General features: G+C 36.3%; 1 protein-coding gene and 1 long non-coding RNA gene across 7 annotated transcripts in view; one reads left to right on the forward strand and one right to left on the reverse strand.

Annotated features, from left to right (window-relative positions):
* Positions 1-15,714, forward strand: part of LOC100747901 (filamin-A) — a 51,480-nt gene extending 35,766 nt beyond the window's left edge. For all 6 annotated transcript variants that reach the window (XM_024370427.2, XM_033323059.1, XM_033323060.1 and 3 more), the window contains 7 exons: positions 5,422-5,562; positions 6,781-7,083; positions 7,464-8,519; positions 11,524-11,717; positions 13,050-13,491; positions 14,185-14,388; positions 14,733-15,714. In XM_024370427.2, the coding sequence (XP_024226195.1) occupies positions 5,422-5,562; positions 6,781-7,083; positions 7,464-8,519; positions 11,524-11,717; positions 13,050-13,491; positions 14,185-14,388; positions 14,733-14,917 (2,525 nt within the window). In that variant the 3' untranslated portion in view covers positions 14,918-15,714. The remainder of the gene's footprint in view (positions 1-5,421; positions 5,563-6,780; positions 7,084-7,463; positions 8,520-11,523; positions 11,718-13,049; positions 13,492-14,184; positions 14,389-14,732) is intronic.
* LOC117152191 lies at positions 10,214-11,120 on the reverse strand. Its single transcript, XR_004462491.1, has 2 exons — positions 10,550-11,120; positions 10,214-10,389 (listed from the first exon to the last, which is right to left on the reverse strand). It is a non-coding gene; the product is annotated as an uncharacterized LOC117152191 (long non-coding RNA).
* Positions 15,715-15,937: the final 223 nt, after the last annotated feature.

The following is a 15,937-nucleotide window of genomic DNA, read 5'->3' on the forward strand; positions in this document are numbered from 1 at the left end:
TTCGAAAATAACGTGAAACTACGATTGGCTGGAAAATGACTTAAACAATGCAGGAGAGCGTTAAGTATGCTAAATATAAATAATTATGACTAAATTGATAAGACGAAAATGAGTATGTATAATTAGGTTTCTGTGTAACATTTCATAGCATTTTATTCGAAGAAAAATGACATTTCGATAGAGAGTTTTGTAGTAATTTTCATGAAACTTTTGTCGAGTGTTCTTCTAGTTTAAACATAATACGAAGATACAATGAATTTATCGTCGACAGAGTCACAGGTTTATAAAAGATCCGAAATGTATAAATGTCCATTCGATCTAAAAATACGACTCTATTGCCAAATTCTCTACGTCTCATTAAGATTGGATTTATTAAGGTTCGTATTGCCAAGAACCAATCATATTTCTCACGTTACAAGCAATTTACAATGTACGGAACATCGGTCGAAGGTTAAGCAATCGACCAATGTAAATTACTTTTGCATATCTGTATCTAATCTTACGCGATTAAACGTTTATTAAGTTTAACACCTGGGCGTAATATTAAATGTGTGGAGGACGAGACAAGTTGATACTTAGCGCAGTTTGCTCGATATGCGTACACAAATTTATTATTAACACTAGAACTACCGATAGTTAACGCGAAGCTATTTTTACCAAAACCAGTGAAAATCACTGGTCTTTAAAAAATACCTTTAAAAAATAATAATAGAATATTTATTGATTTATTACTTTCTTCAATTCCATGTCATGTAGTACATTTTTGCTATTATCAGTCCATCTAGGACGATGATCCTTAAACGAGGGTTGACAAATTTCTAAAATTGTCGAACCAGTCATTTTCACTGCTGTGGTATTTCCAGCGTTAGCATCTGGCGATCTAGCGATCGATCCGCAATTTTTCTGATATCCGATATCGTCGTATTAAACGATACACGGTAAAAATTTGAAAAACGCGTGGCAAGTTGTAGAAAACGAGGAAGCTGGTTAATTGGGGTTCGATAAACAGATTGCAGGACCCTTTTACACCTTGAGAAGTATTGGTACAAGTAGCCTCGATACAAAATTATTTTCAGTTCGAATACATAAGAAACAAAATAAAATTCATTGTATTATTCTTTTAGTTATCGTCGCGAAAGTCGTTACATCATTGCGGAAAAAATGTAACGCGAAGTAGGAATTTTAAAATAAAATTGTAAAACCAGTCGAATTAACTGGTGTGGTAGTTTCAGTGTTAATCGCTATAAGATTGCTAAGATTACTAAATAACTGATCGTCTTAACGATCGTGTTTTTTTTAATTTTACTCTTTACTTTACTTTACTTTCTTTTACTTTAAATTGTTTAATTCAACTTCGATTGACGATTGCACGTAGCGGTGGCGTTGTTTTGCCCGCAGTTTGTTCATCGTTACGTTTTGTACTTCAAAAAGATTTGAATATCCCGAGGCAAGACGATAACACGATACGCATCCTCCTCCAACTCATGCGCTGCTACAAATGTATTTGATAAAGAACGCGTATCCCTCGAAAGGACTGACGACATTTCGTCGCAATATCGAAGATAAAATATTTTTATAGCGAGAAGTTTGTCGATTTTCTAATTTAGCAAGGTCGTGTTACTTTATTCGCGTTGCTTTATTTAAAATCGAGCTACGTGAAATTTTGCTATCATTCGTCACTGATAGCGAAAGAACCTGTTGCAGAAAATATTTCAAAATATCGAGATATAAAATAGTACGTATATAGCGCGCGATTTTCGTAAAAGAGAAGATTCTTACTCGAAGGATTTAATTTTGTCACAGGATCTCTCTCTAAGTGCGCTAGAAATATACCCAGCTCCCTTTTCTTCGGTGTTCCTCTTAAACGTACTCTTTACGCGTCGCAAAGACAAAGAGCAATCCGTCATTAAATAAAAAAAAAGCACATTCTCTTCTACCGGAAATGAAAAAATAATTTACTTTACCAGTGCGGATCATAAAACAGCGTCGATCGAACTGTCTCGATTTTTCTACCATTTGTGTCCTCTAAGCTGTTGTACTATTTTCTTATCTCGATTAAAGGGTGAGATGCGTCCCGATGTACGAGCGCGTAATTAGAAGACACGGGAAACTCGAAAGCAAACCGTATACGTACGGTGGGGTCGGTGTGACAGAGATAGAAAGATTTATTAGACACGAGGCGACCACTGCATGATATAAAGTCCGACGGTAGGTGTTCTGGAAAAAAAGAAGGTCTCCCGGGCTGGCATCGTCTGCTCGCGAAGCGATGCCCGCTTCATCGTCAGTCGCGCCAGAGATGTGCCCTCGAGAAGTCGATTAAACGTCGTGATCCAGCTGGAAGCGATATCGGGATAACGTTTTCTCGTGTTGCAAGCAACTCTACTGTAACGAGGATTTCTAAAGGGGAGACGAAATCCAGACGATTTCTTACGGTGTAACTCGTTCGGTCGGTCCTTCTCCTGCCACGACTTTAGAACGTATTATCTTCGTTTATGTTCATTGGCTTTAGAAAAAAAAAAAAAAAAAAAAAAAAAAAAAAAAAAAAGAAAAAAAAAAAAAAAAAAAAAAAAAAAAAAAAAAAAAAAAAAAAAAAAAAAAAAAAAAAAAAAAAAAAAAAAAAAAAAAAAAAAAAAAAAAAAAAAAAAAAAAAAAAAAAAAAAAAAAAAAAAAAAAAAAAAAAAAAAAAAAAAAAAAAAAAAAAAAAAAAAAAAAAAAAAAAAAAAAAAAAAAAAAAAAAAAAAAAAAAAAAAAAAAAAAAAAAAAAAAAAAAAAAAAAAAAAAAAAAAAAAAAAAAAAAAAAAAAAAAAAAAAAAAAAAAAAAAAAAAAAAAAAAAAAAAAAAAAAAAAAAAAAAAAAAAAAAAAAAAAAAAAAAAAAAAAAAAAAAAAAAAAAAAAAAAAAAAAAAAAAAAAAAAAAAAAAAAAAAAAAAAAAAAAAAAAAAAAAAAAAAAAAAAAAAAAAAAAAAAAAAAAAAAAAAAAAAAAAGAAAAAAAAAAAAAAAAAACGACATTTACACGTTTCCTCGTCTTCGCGTTTCGACGAGATATTTCGCACACCCTTTCGAGGGATCCTGATCGACGATATCGAGACAGAAATAATGAAATTCCATTGCTCTCTCGCAGCGGAATAGTTGCGAATTTGATTAATCGATCGCTGATTTATTCGTTTGCTGATTTATTACGTGACACACATCGAATTCTATTTTTACACGGTAGATTGGTAAAAATCCGGCGCGAGGGATACAGTGCGTGTGGAAAATGGAAGATCGCAGCCAGACGTGAAAATTCGCAATAAACGATACACTGTTTTCGAACAGATGGTATGGAAATCTTATTTAACAACTGGCATTTTATCGAATGCTGGAATTTTCAGTCACTTTCGTCTATCGAAACAACGCGAACATACCGAGGCAAGCTTTTCGTGGCCGAACGAGTAAATTCGAATGGACATTTTTCAAATGGTCCCGTCTAACTCGCGTTCCATCCAATTAAACTACGTTCGAAAAGAATCTTTTTTCTCTTTTTTTTTTTTTTTTTTTTTTACATCGAGACGAGTCGAGATCGCGTAGAAACAGAATTAGATGCGGTTCATTTGGTCGAGAGTTTGTGCTTCGAAAGTGTCCTCTTCTTTCTCGCGTTCTTCTCTCATCCGCTGTTCCATCTTTCCGCGTTTTCAATCCCATTAAATCGTGTAAATCAATTCGATTCGATGGAAATAAAGTGGAAGTATGGAATAATAAACCTACAAAGGCGCGGAGAATCGCAGTAGCAAAGATGGATTAATCGATTCACACGATGCCATTACGCGTCAACTTTATGTGTTTGTTCTACCTAATTAGATTCGATTCGATCGATACACCTGGACATGTTAAAACGACCCAGTCCTTTCGAGCAATTCCGAGCGATTTAAAAACCCCCTTAGCTCTCTCAGCTTGTGAATCAGTTAATCGTTAGCTGGAGATAATGCAGCGATTTAGAAATTAATTCTAATTTTTATGTCAATCTTTTACGATCAAATTCTCAACCATCCGCCATCCACGCAATACACACGATTCTACAATTTTTGAAAATAATCGATGCCAAACTATTGCAAATAATAATTACACTGATCATTCACGTGCTACGTGCTAATATTAGTAGCTGCTTAATTTTAGAATATCCGTCTCTATCGACATTCTAATAACACGTTTTCGTTAACAACACGATCCAATTAATCTTTACTTTACTTCTGCAAACATTCACTTAAAATGCCGTAAAACTATCCAGTTTACGTGTCGTTTACTTCACATTGTATCGTGTTTGACAGTCGATTATAATCGTTCGAATCGTATTGTCAACGATCGTGTAATGTTATTCGTATCAGTGAGTCGACCGAATCCAACTATTGGATATGGTTTGGGAGGAAGAGGAGGTCGAAACCACGTGGCAGGAGCTGTCGACCTTCTACAGATACGGATTCAAGACTATTTCGTGCAGTTCGTACGATTATCCTGAACGTGGACCGGTCTGTTACACCTGGAACTATAGGGGAAAAGCAGCAGCGCCAGCAGGATCCGATTTTTCTTCGTTAATTTTTCAGAGCGTTTTCTACGTACAAACGACAAAAGGTTTCAATGTTCCGGAAATTATTCCTAGTCATTAGATCATTTATTCCACTTAGGTACACGCCACCTATACACGGGATACTTCGAAAGACAAATATTCTCAATTGTTATTCGCCTTTCGCGTTCTCATAATCTCACCGATTAATGCGTTTTAGTTGATAAGTAAATTCTTTGTAAAAAAAAAAAAAAAAAAAAATTCCTTTTATTTTCATATATTCCACTATTCGGTGGTATATCATTGAATAACACACACACACACACATACATAGATTATATGGAGATTGAAGAATCTTAGTGGTTCAATTTCTTACAATTCTTAGAAATTGTTACGACGTTGCCGAAAGGATATTCTTAGAAGGATAAAATTTGTATTTTCACGTTTATAACGTTTTAGAGTGTAATATAGTTAGACGAATAGTATGATAGATCGTATTAGACATAGCAGGGATGATACCGTAAACGGAATAAAAATTTTGATAAATCGATAACACAGCTTTTGTATTTGCAAGATGATATCAAGTTGAATCGTCTACGTAAATGAGATTATCTTTTGTCGCGATTCCATTTGTTCAATTTATTTAGAAATTCACATTTCCGTAAATACGAACCACAGAAACGATATTTAATAATCTTCTGATAGGAACGCGTAAATAAATGAAAACGTGCTTCGAAGTAAATACATGTTTCTCTTATTTGTAAAAGATATTTACATAGAATTTTTGACGAACGTTGAATCGTTTGTGAGCATATCGTTTCTCGTCCGATAATTTACATTTTCGCGTTGCGTTATTAAATCTCTGCTGTTTTGTTACATTTCAGCGGAAGTAAAGATGCCGAGCGGGAACATGGACAAACCGATAATCACAGATAATCGGGATGGTACAGTTTCCATCAAATACGATCCCAAAGAAGAGGGACAACACGAACTTGCAGTGAAATTTAACGGGGAACATGTTCAAGGTTCGTGGAAATATTAAATTTCTATTCAGAAAATAAAATACGTAGCTGCGTTAAGATGACATGTAGCAAAGTACATTTTAAGAACAATTTTTATAAAGAAGTTATAATCGAAAATGTGAAATAAAATTGTCTCCTTTGCAACTTCTTTTCCTAGGAATTGGCTATGCCTTTTACGCTCGAGGAAAACAGAATACGAGAAGCCGTTTCAAGCAATTTGTTTCATTAACGCTAGAACTACCGATAGTTAACAGGAAGCTCCTTCTACCAAAGTCAATGAAAATGACTGGTCTTTAAAAAATACATAATAATAGAATATTTTTATATTTATTGATCGATTACTTTCTTACAGAAGCAATTTCATTTTATGTACTATATTTTCGGTATTATCAGTCCATCTGGGACTACGATCCTTAAACGAGGCTTGACAAATTTCTAAAATTGTAGATCCAGTCATTTTCATTGCTGTGGAATTTCTAGCGTTAGCATCTGGCGATCTAGCGATCGATCCGCAATTTTCCTGATATCCGATATCGTCATATTAAACGATACACGGAAAAATTTGAAAAACGCGTGGCAAGTTGTTGAAAACTGGTTAATTGGGGTTCGATAAACAGATTGCAGAACCCTTTTACGCTTTGACAAGTATCGGTCATTTTGACTGGTGTTGGTAGAAGTAGCCTTGATACAAAATTATTTGCAATACATAAAAAACAAAATAAAATTCATTACATAATTCTTTTGGTTATCGTTGCGAAAGTCGTTACATCATTGTGGAAAAAATATAACACGAAGTAGGAATTTTAAAATAAAATTGTAAACCCAGTCAATTTGATTGGCGTGTGTGGTAGTTCTAGCGTTAATCCATCGATTGTTCCATTTTATGGTACACGTGTACCATCTGTTATTTATATCCTTCTATTTAAAAATATTTCACTATTTTATAGCAGTAGTAGTAGTATTTATTGCTCCAGCTGTACTTTTTGACATTTTTGGATAGAATATATGGTATTATCATACGAGTATAGAGAGTAGAAAGAAACTTTTGTTATTTTTCAAGTAAAAACCGAGAAATATGACAAACAAAGTTATTCAAGTAGCATATAGTCCAATCACAACACTGACAACTAACACGAGAAAGGGTGTTAGGGTCTTTTTGCCAGATTCAGTGCACGTGGAAGCTTCGTTATCTTAATAAACGATATATTTCTTATGAATTAGGTTCACCATTCAGATTCCACGTGGATTCCTTAGCAAATGGCTATGTGACAGCGTACGGACCAGGCTTGATATACGGTGTTTGCGGCGAACCAGGAAACTTCAGCATTTCCACAAAAGACGTCGGACCTGGCGGTCTTTCGCTATCCATTGAAGGACCTGGCAAAGCAACGATCTCCTGCCACGACAACAAAGACGGCACAATTTCAGTTTCGTATTTACCAACCGATCCAGGAGAATACAAAATCGGCGTGATATTTGGCGGCAAACACATCCGAGGCAGTCCTTTTTCCGCTAAAATCACAGGTACACGTGGCTCCCATTTATTTTACTCGCATCTCCAAAACTTTCTTCCGACTATATATTCGTTTCTATCGAACTGCAACGAAAAATACAAGATCAGAGTGCTTGAATTAAAAATTAAACGCTTAAGAACAGTGAAAATGAAAAGAAGAATTCTTGAGAGAAATTAATTACGGCAGAGTGACAAGAAGTTGTCTGTTGCTTATAAAGATTGAGCTCTTTCGACGAATAAGTATGTTTCTCTGCGCTGGATAAACAATATCAATAGAATATTAAATGAAAATCAATCGAGGATTAATAAAAAAAGAGCCATCGCAGAGAAGTAACGTGGTACGGTTTAGGAAAAACGTTTGCGATAAAATCTCTGTTGGAATCTGTTGCAGGTGAAGGTCGCAAGAGGAACCAAATCTCGGTGGGTTCGTCGAGCGAAGTGCAATTGCCTGGCAAGATAACAGATTCGGACGTGAAGTCCCTGAACGCTTCCATCACGGCACCGAGCGGTCTCGAGGAGCCATGTTTCCTAAAAATGTTGCCAAACGGTAACATGTGTGTCTCCTTCACCCCTCGAGAAGCCGGCCCTCATACGGTGGCGGTGAAGAAGATGGGCAAGCACGTGCAGAACTCACCCTTCAAGATCGACGTGAAGGACCGTGAAGTGGGCGACGCGAAAAAGGTAAAGGTATCCGGACCAGGTTTGGTAGAAGGTAAAACTCACGTGGAGAACAATTTCTCCATCGACACGAGAAACGCTGGTTTCGGTGGCCTCTCGCTCTCGGTGGAAGGGCCAAGCAAAGCAGAGATTCAATGCAAAGACAACGAAGACGGAACTCTGAACATCTCGTACAAGCCGACAGAACCTGGCTATTACATAATAAACTTGAAATTCGCCGATCATCACGTGGAAGGCTCGCCGTTTACGATAAAAGTCACTGGAGAAGGTAGTAATCGTCAAAGGGAGAAGATCCAGAGACAGAGGGAAGCCGTGCCTATTACGGAAGTTGGCAGCCAGTGCAAGATTACCTTCAAGATACCTGGCATCACGTCGTTTGATCTAACAGCAACAGTCACCTCTCCAGGAGGCGTAACCGAGGATGCCGAGATCAAAGAAGTCGAGGATGGCCTTTATGCAGTCGCATTCGTACCGAAAGAGCTCGGAGTGCACACGGTTTCGGTTCGCTACAAGGACATCCACATCCCTGGATCACCGTTCCAATTTACCGTCGGTCCGTTCAGAGACAGCGGAGCACACAGGGTGCATGCTGGCGGTCCTGGCTTGGAAAGAGGAGAACAGGGTGAACCATGCGAATTTAATATTTGGACCAGAGAGGCTGGAGCTGGTACTCTGGCCGTGTCCGTGGAAGGACCTAGCAAGGCTCAAATTGATTTCAAGGATCGAAAGGACGGCAGCTGTTACGTCAGCTACGTCGTCTCCGAACCTGGTAAGTTGCTATTAGAATTAATATAATAGTTATAGTCGTTTTTTATTATTGTCGTCAGCGTTATTAGACTACGGATGTTTGTGCATTTATGGGCCACCTGAAAGTGCAAATACAGTGCATATATTAGACGAGAATATGTATATAAAAAATAATACTTGTTGCGATATTTGATAGGTGAAACGAATTTCTACCCAAGTTCCATCTCATTCTGTGTTCATAAAAATGTAAATTTGCATAGAAATCCACGGTCCAGTATCACAGAGGAAATTATGAAACAGATCAAGGTGTCACAATCTCAAATTTTATGATCGATGCATTTCACATGTTCTTGGTGGAGAAAAGCCAGTGGACAGTACCACGTGCTTCTTGATGTATTGTCAGTTTAAAATATTCTTATTTTTATAGGAAAAATATCTACATGTGTGTACAGGAATATGTGTATATATGAATCCGGAAAAATAAAAGATAGATTAGATTTATGGTAGTGAAAGGTGTGTACGAAGTGGATAAAGAAACAATAGAATTCTCAGGTGTCAGCTTGACAGCATTATTAAGTGATGGAAAATGAGGTTCATGGTACACTAATTGCAACATAAATGTTCATAAAACAGTCTACCACTTACTGTCACTTCAGTCATGGATGCCTGCCAACGTCGATAATTCATATTTTAGTTGGTTAATCATCCCGAATGTTATATTGTTCATTTGAAGTACTAAATCGTCATCGAGTCAGCCACACGCAAACATGCCTGTTAATTAAACCGTTTAAGCGTTTACGACTTTCGTTCATGAATCATCCAATGCTTAATATCCAGAGTTTATTATTTTTGAACAAAATGTCCATTGATATAGATTTCTGGCAAAATCTTAGGAGAATAATCTACAACTGGGCTAAAACCAAAATTGGTAATTTTCTTTCATAATTACTGCGTTTTTTTTTTTTTACAATATAGTAGTCACATCTTAAATTTACTACACAAGATCAAGACAATAGTCCAATGGAGCTGCCAGGCTAACAATGAAAGCAAACATACAATGTGTTACAAAGCAGTGAACTTGCATACCAAGAATACCAGAAATTGGGTTATTTCTAGAACAAGGGGAAAGTAAATGAGACGTTTGAGCTGTTTATCCGGATTGTCGGTATACGGAATAAAATTAATTGTAAAGTAATTCATTATTTATTTAAAAAATTGTTTAATATTCGATTCAGTCATTGGCGATGAATTTTTTGCAAAGAAACAATTTTATAGAAAGAAAGAATTTATAACACAAGTGGACGAAGAGGAGCAAGTTTGCAACGTTAGTCACGTTGTTTACATATCGAACGAAGATGCACACGTATGCGTGTATAACAATGTATATGTAACTAAACGATGCATATTCGTGATTCACGTTTCTATGCGCGTAACAAAAACCCACAGAAACAACGGAGTAACATTTTCCCGATAATGTTCGCTCTCGTTATATCGCGGAAAATATGTGGATGGAAGAATGATATAAATAGCAGAGAAATTCTAAATTGCAATCAAAGAAGAAGTATTACATAGCATCGGTAAACTTTGAACGTTTCAAAGTAAGATAGACGATTGGCTAAAAATTTCAATTTACCACGTGCTTCATAAAACTTAAGAATTTCAAAAAAGATCAGCTCAAAGTTCTACATTACCTTGGCGGAGCATCCTTTTTTTCAAAAATTTGTCACAGTAAAATCGAAGATCAGAATCTATTAATTTTCAATCGAAGATCCGAAGAAAGCATACGATTATTAATACAAAATATCAAAAAATGAAAAATATCTGTTTGACACGATCAACGATATAATTGTCCAGACAAGCAACGTTTTAACGATGTTCGACGTTTTAACGACCTGGGAAAAAACAATTATTCTTCGATTAATACCAAGATCGTCGCAGAAGTTGGATAGGGATGACAATTAAAAAAAAAAAAAAAAAAAAAGATTCGACATTTTCTACCGTTAATGTATTATGCGTAACGGAATGAATGAACAGCGATAAAAATGGACTCACCGCATTCTGAAGCAGCGGTGGACAAGGGCTCTCACCAGTCTTCATTGGCTGTTCTCGGCTGATCCAGAAATACCTTCGTCTATATTTGCGTCTAAGGTGGATTCATATTTTGGTGGCTACGGCTGCTGGACGTGAATTAGCGTGGCCGTTATATTTGGATGGTGTGCATCGAAGGAGAGGAAGAGACGGAAGAAGAGCGAGATGGAGAACTGAAAGAGAGAAAGCGTGGACGAATCGAGATCAGAAGTTAGAATCAGCCAGAGGAAAATAGTGGTTCGCGATTTAGCTGCGCTCGGTTCTCCACTCTCCTCGTTTTATCCTCCTTCTTCGCGTTCGCACTTTGCTTTCTTTTCTTCTCGTCGTCAAGCTTTCGTTATCTCGTTATCTTCCCTCACCTTTGTCTCTTTCCCATCGTTTTCCAATTTCGGTGTCACATTCTAATTTCTCTTCTCGTTTTTTATCTCCCCTCTCGCACGATTCTCCTTCTATCGTAATTGCAATTTTGGATATTTTTATTTCCCAGTATCTTTCCGTCGCTGCTTTTTTTTTTTTTTTTTTTTTTTTTTTTTTTTTTTTTTCCCTTTTTTTTCCCTTTTTTGTTTTTTTTTTTTTTTTTTTTTTTTTTTTAGAACTCGCAACACATTCGAATAAAAATATTCATTTCGATCTTGGATTTGTAATATATCGGTGGACATAAAACGATGGCCACCTTCACTGCTTCCACGCAAATACTCTTTACGGGAAATGACGATAACAGCCAAGACGATGGTTAGTCTACACGGTGTGACAGAGGAATTAATCTGTCGATTTACATCGTGCCAGAATGTATTAATCATACTGTTTTGCCGAATATACTAGCGTCCGTAATTGTATCGTAAATAATTCGGATAAACGTTATTCGAACTTGTAATACGATACTCTGTAATAAAATCTGTATATTCGAATCGAAGCAATAACTTGTTCTTTTTTTTCAGGTGAATACAGGGTAGGAATAAAGTTCAACGATCAGCATATCCCCGATTCCCCGCACAAACTTTACATATCACCGGCGATGGGCGACGCTCATAAGCTGGAAGTGGCGCAATTTCCGGAATCCGGCGTACAACCGGACAAGCCAGCAATTTTCCTCGTTCGCAAAAATGGTGCCAAGGGTGAACTCGATGCGAAGGTACCATACCATTTGTATACCGTTTAAATCACATTGTGACACGTACCTTTACGAGCAATATGTTTTTCGTTGGTAATAGCTAGAATTAATTTCTTTTTTTACAATTTCTTTCAAATTCTTACGAATAATTTCCAAAACTCGTTGACAAATAGAAAATTCCAATTAATTAATTATTTGCCTGATAATGCTGTTGTTATTTCTGTATTTAGAGGTAGGATCACAATAGCTATTTATCCTTCGGATAAATCTGTCACACAGTTCCGAGCCGAATAACCTTTCTTGCACTTTCCTACACGGACTAGGGATAAAAACAAAAGAATATCTTAAGACTATCGATTACATCTATCGATTATATCTAGAACTATCTTCTAGTTACTATTTATTGTAACTAGCACACCTGCATATAGATGGCGAATGCGAATAAATGCGGATTAATTTATGGGTTTCGTAGGAGACTAACGGTTATTTAAATATTTATAAACGACGGTCTGTATCGTTTACAGATGCCCGGCGACTGGAAAAATAATACTTCTGTATTTTGAATTCGTTAAAATTATGCCGCGTACGCGTCTGACGTAACGAAACTACGCATAAAGCATGGGATTTATTTACTTTAAAAATGAAACCTCGCTAGTGATATCGCTACGTAAACGATGCAATATAAACATCAGATTCCTCGTTGAATTTTCAGCTAAACAAGCGGAATTTCATAGCCGGGGTGTTTGAAGGCCTTCGTTTTTCTTAGAAACCTACATCATTTTAGGCGACAAAGTCCTTGCGAAAATCGCGCGCTCTAAATAACTTCCTCTTGTGAAACAACGATGCCACATCATATTGCGTAGGTTTGTGCCGCATGCGCGTATCGCATATTCTGCGTGCGTCTTCCATTCATGCGACCAAATATTTCCTTTCGATCGTAGCTTCATCAAATTCCTCGAAAACGGTCCTAACCTTGCTACATTTCCTCGAATTATTCTTTTTTTTTCTTCGGATATCGTAGAAAATGTTAAATACCCGCAAACAAAGCTTTCAACGTTTACGAAATCACGAAATTGTCAACGTTTACTCACAAACTTCGAAACCTGACACGAACGAAACAGAATCTCATCTTTAGATACTTTCCCCCAAAAATCAGAAAATATTTTTGAAAATATACACTAGCAATACCGTGAACCATTCAGAAAGAATAGCTGCTGTATTCAAAATTCTTTACTAGAAATTAATTTATCATTTAACGTATCGTCGTTAGAAATATCGTCAACTTACTATTCTTCATTATATTCTAAAAAAAATGTTGGATCGCTGTAACGAAATATATTCCTTTTGCCACAGATCGTGTCTCCCAGTGGTATCGAGGACGATTGCTTCATTCAAGGCATCGACGCTGACACTTACTCGGTGCGGTTTATGCCTCGGGAAAATGGTATCCATAATATCCATGTGAAGTTCAATGGGGTGCACATACAGGGTAGCCCGTACCGCATCAAAGTTGGCAAAGTGGATGCTGATCCAGCCGCGTTACATGCCTATGGAAATGGCCTAAAGGAAATTAAAACTGGCCAGAAAACAGACTTTATCATTGATACGTGCAACGCCGGAAGCGGTGTACTGTGCATAACGGTAGATGGCCCTAGCAAAGTCGCGATGGACTGTACAGAAGTGGAAGAGGGTTACAAAGTTAGATACACACCTTTGGTACCTGGCGATTACTACATTAGCATCAAGTACGATGGATATCACATCGTTGGCTCGCCATTTAAGGTTCCCTGTACCGGTTAGTATACCGAGAACGATTAGGTGTACTTGTATACTATTGATCAAAAGTCTGAAATCTCTCCATGTTTGGTAGAGAAAAATTGATCGCGGATGATTCAATCATAAAGCTAATAGACGTTTCTGGCTAGTAATGAGAATAATATAAAACACAATAGTTGGTTCAAATAAGAGTTAGGTCATTGTTTATAGTAGAAGATGGAATAGAGCAGCAGGAAGATTGAACAAACTTGTGGAATTGCAAAGAAAAGAAGGATGTTTCTTTTGATTGGAAATTTTGATTCGTACGACATTTATAATTTGACAATGTAATACTTTGAAACCGAAGGATGGAAAAACACAGGTTTCACGAGAATCATACTTTTGATATTACGTTCTAACCGTTTGCTCTATTCTATCGAAATTTTAACTCGCCAATGAACTTGCCTATTCTATTATTATACCTTCATGGACGTGCTATGAATAGGCAATGTCTGATGAATCATCAGATATTTAATGTACTTAGGAGTTCTAGTTACTGCGTTCATTTCTAGAAAATGGAAATTTTATCTCTTGATATGAGACTAAATAACGGGAATGCGAAAAATTCATTTTATACTGTGATTGATTAATTTTCAATTGTTTAAATGTATATCAACCAGATCCTATTGTCACGTACAATGCCAAGTTAACAGCCTAACAAATTTCATTGTAGGTGCGGATCTGGCAGAAAGAGGCGCGCAAGAAACCAGTTCGATCGTGGTGGAAACTGTTCAAAAAATTTCCAAATCAAAGCACGCCGGACCAGTTTTACCTCTGTTCAAGTCAGATGCTAGTAAGGTGACGAGCAAAGGAATGGGTCTAAAGAAAGCATATCTTGGCAAACAGAACGTGTTTACTGTAAACGCTGGCGATGCCGGTAATATATTATTCATACAATCCTTAAGTATCGTTGACTATAGACTATGTTCGAATTTAGAATCGAAAAATGATAATTATTACTTAATTCATACAAACGTAATCTATTGGGTTGGCAACTAAGCGATTGCGGATTTTGTTATTAGGTGGTGTTGACGAAATCCGTAATCACTTAGTTGTCAACCCAATATATATCGGTTTTAACAATTTTAAAGGCATATTAAAAGGGCATAGTTTGTTACAACTTCATGCAACACTGCGAGAAATTATCTTGACGAACATGATTTTGATAAGAAGGCGAAGAAATTTAAAACGTTGATTCATCTGTGTTTTCCTTGTTTGTAGGTAACAATATCTTGTACATTGGTGTGTACGGACCCAAAGGTCCATGCGACGAAGTATCCATGAAGCACGTAGGTCGCAACAATTACAACGTGAACTACTTGGTTCGCGAAAGAGGAGAATACATCGTTATCGTGAAATGGGGAGACGATCATATCCCTGGATCGCCATATAAAGTCGAAGTATAAGTAAACGCATGTGGAACTAAACAGAAAAAATAAATAAGAAAGGAAAGAGGAAAGCGAAAGTAAGATTCCAATAACGCGGTGCGATAATTTTGCTTTGTACTGGCCAGACTCTGTTACATTGATTGTTCCATTTGAAGAATTTCGATGATTATCGATTAAATCCTTATCTACTTAAACGAATAGAGTAATAAAGCGTATCGTAGACGTAGTGAAACCCGCGACGTGAAATTCTTGAAACGAATAGCGTAATTTACGATTAAACATAAAAACACGTCTTCTCTGGCTGAAAGTATTTTCACAGAGTTCAGCCAGAAGTCAATATATAGAACGTTGTTTGAATGTAAACCCCTTACGCGCTTCCATCTTCATTCTAAATAACTTTGGTATAGCTATCTGTTATTTTGAAGAAGAAATTTCATTGAAAACGTGCGAAACACCGTGTCAATGAAACTTCTTTTATTCGCCATCGTACGAATTTTTTGCCATATAAATATTAAAGTGATTATTTATGGTATTCGTTTAACTATTTTCTACCACGTATAGAAAGATCGAAACGTACAACGTGTTGGTCGAAATACGAATAAAATTTCTTGATAGAATAGAATGCAAACGCAAGTTCTCATATCGATCAAGCAACGTAAAATAAATCAGGTTTCGTCAATTATTTTTGTAAATTTCGCGACTCGCAACGAAGAACCAAATAATTATAAGGAAAAATTGTAAATTCTTCCGAAGGGAGAAGTTGCGCGTCGTCTTGATCTTCTACTCGTAAACGATTTCTAAACTAGCTCAATCAGAGCTAGGGAAAGGATAATTCAAGGATATTCAATTAGAATAGGGAAAAAGTGTTTTTAATCGTTTAAACAGTTTCTTTATCAGATGGGGGTTGGTACGATGTAGCGTGTACTTATTATATACAATCTCGTTTCGTCTTTGAATGATATACGATAGATATTATTCATTCGACAAAAAAAAAAAAAAAAAAAAAAAAAAAAAAAATGATACGGACGTGTTAAACTA

Source organism: Bombus impatiens, unplaced genomic scaffold, assembly GCF_000188095.3.
Source record: "Bombus impatiens unplaced genomic scaffold, BIMP_2.2 scf_0765, whole genome shotgun sequence".
In the NCBI taxonomy this organism is placed as follows: domain Eukaryota; kingdom Metazoa; phylum Arthropoda; class Insecta; order Hymenoptera; family Apidae; genus Bombus; species Bombus impatiens.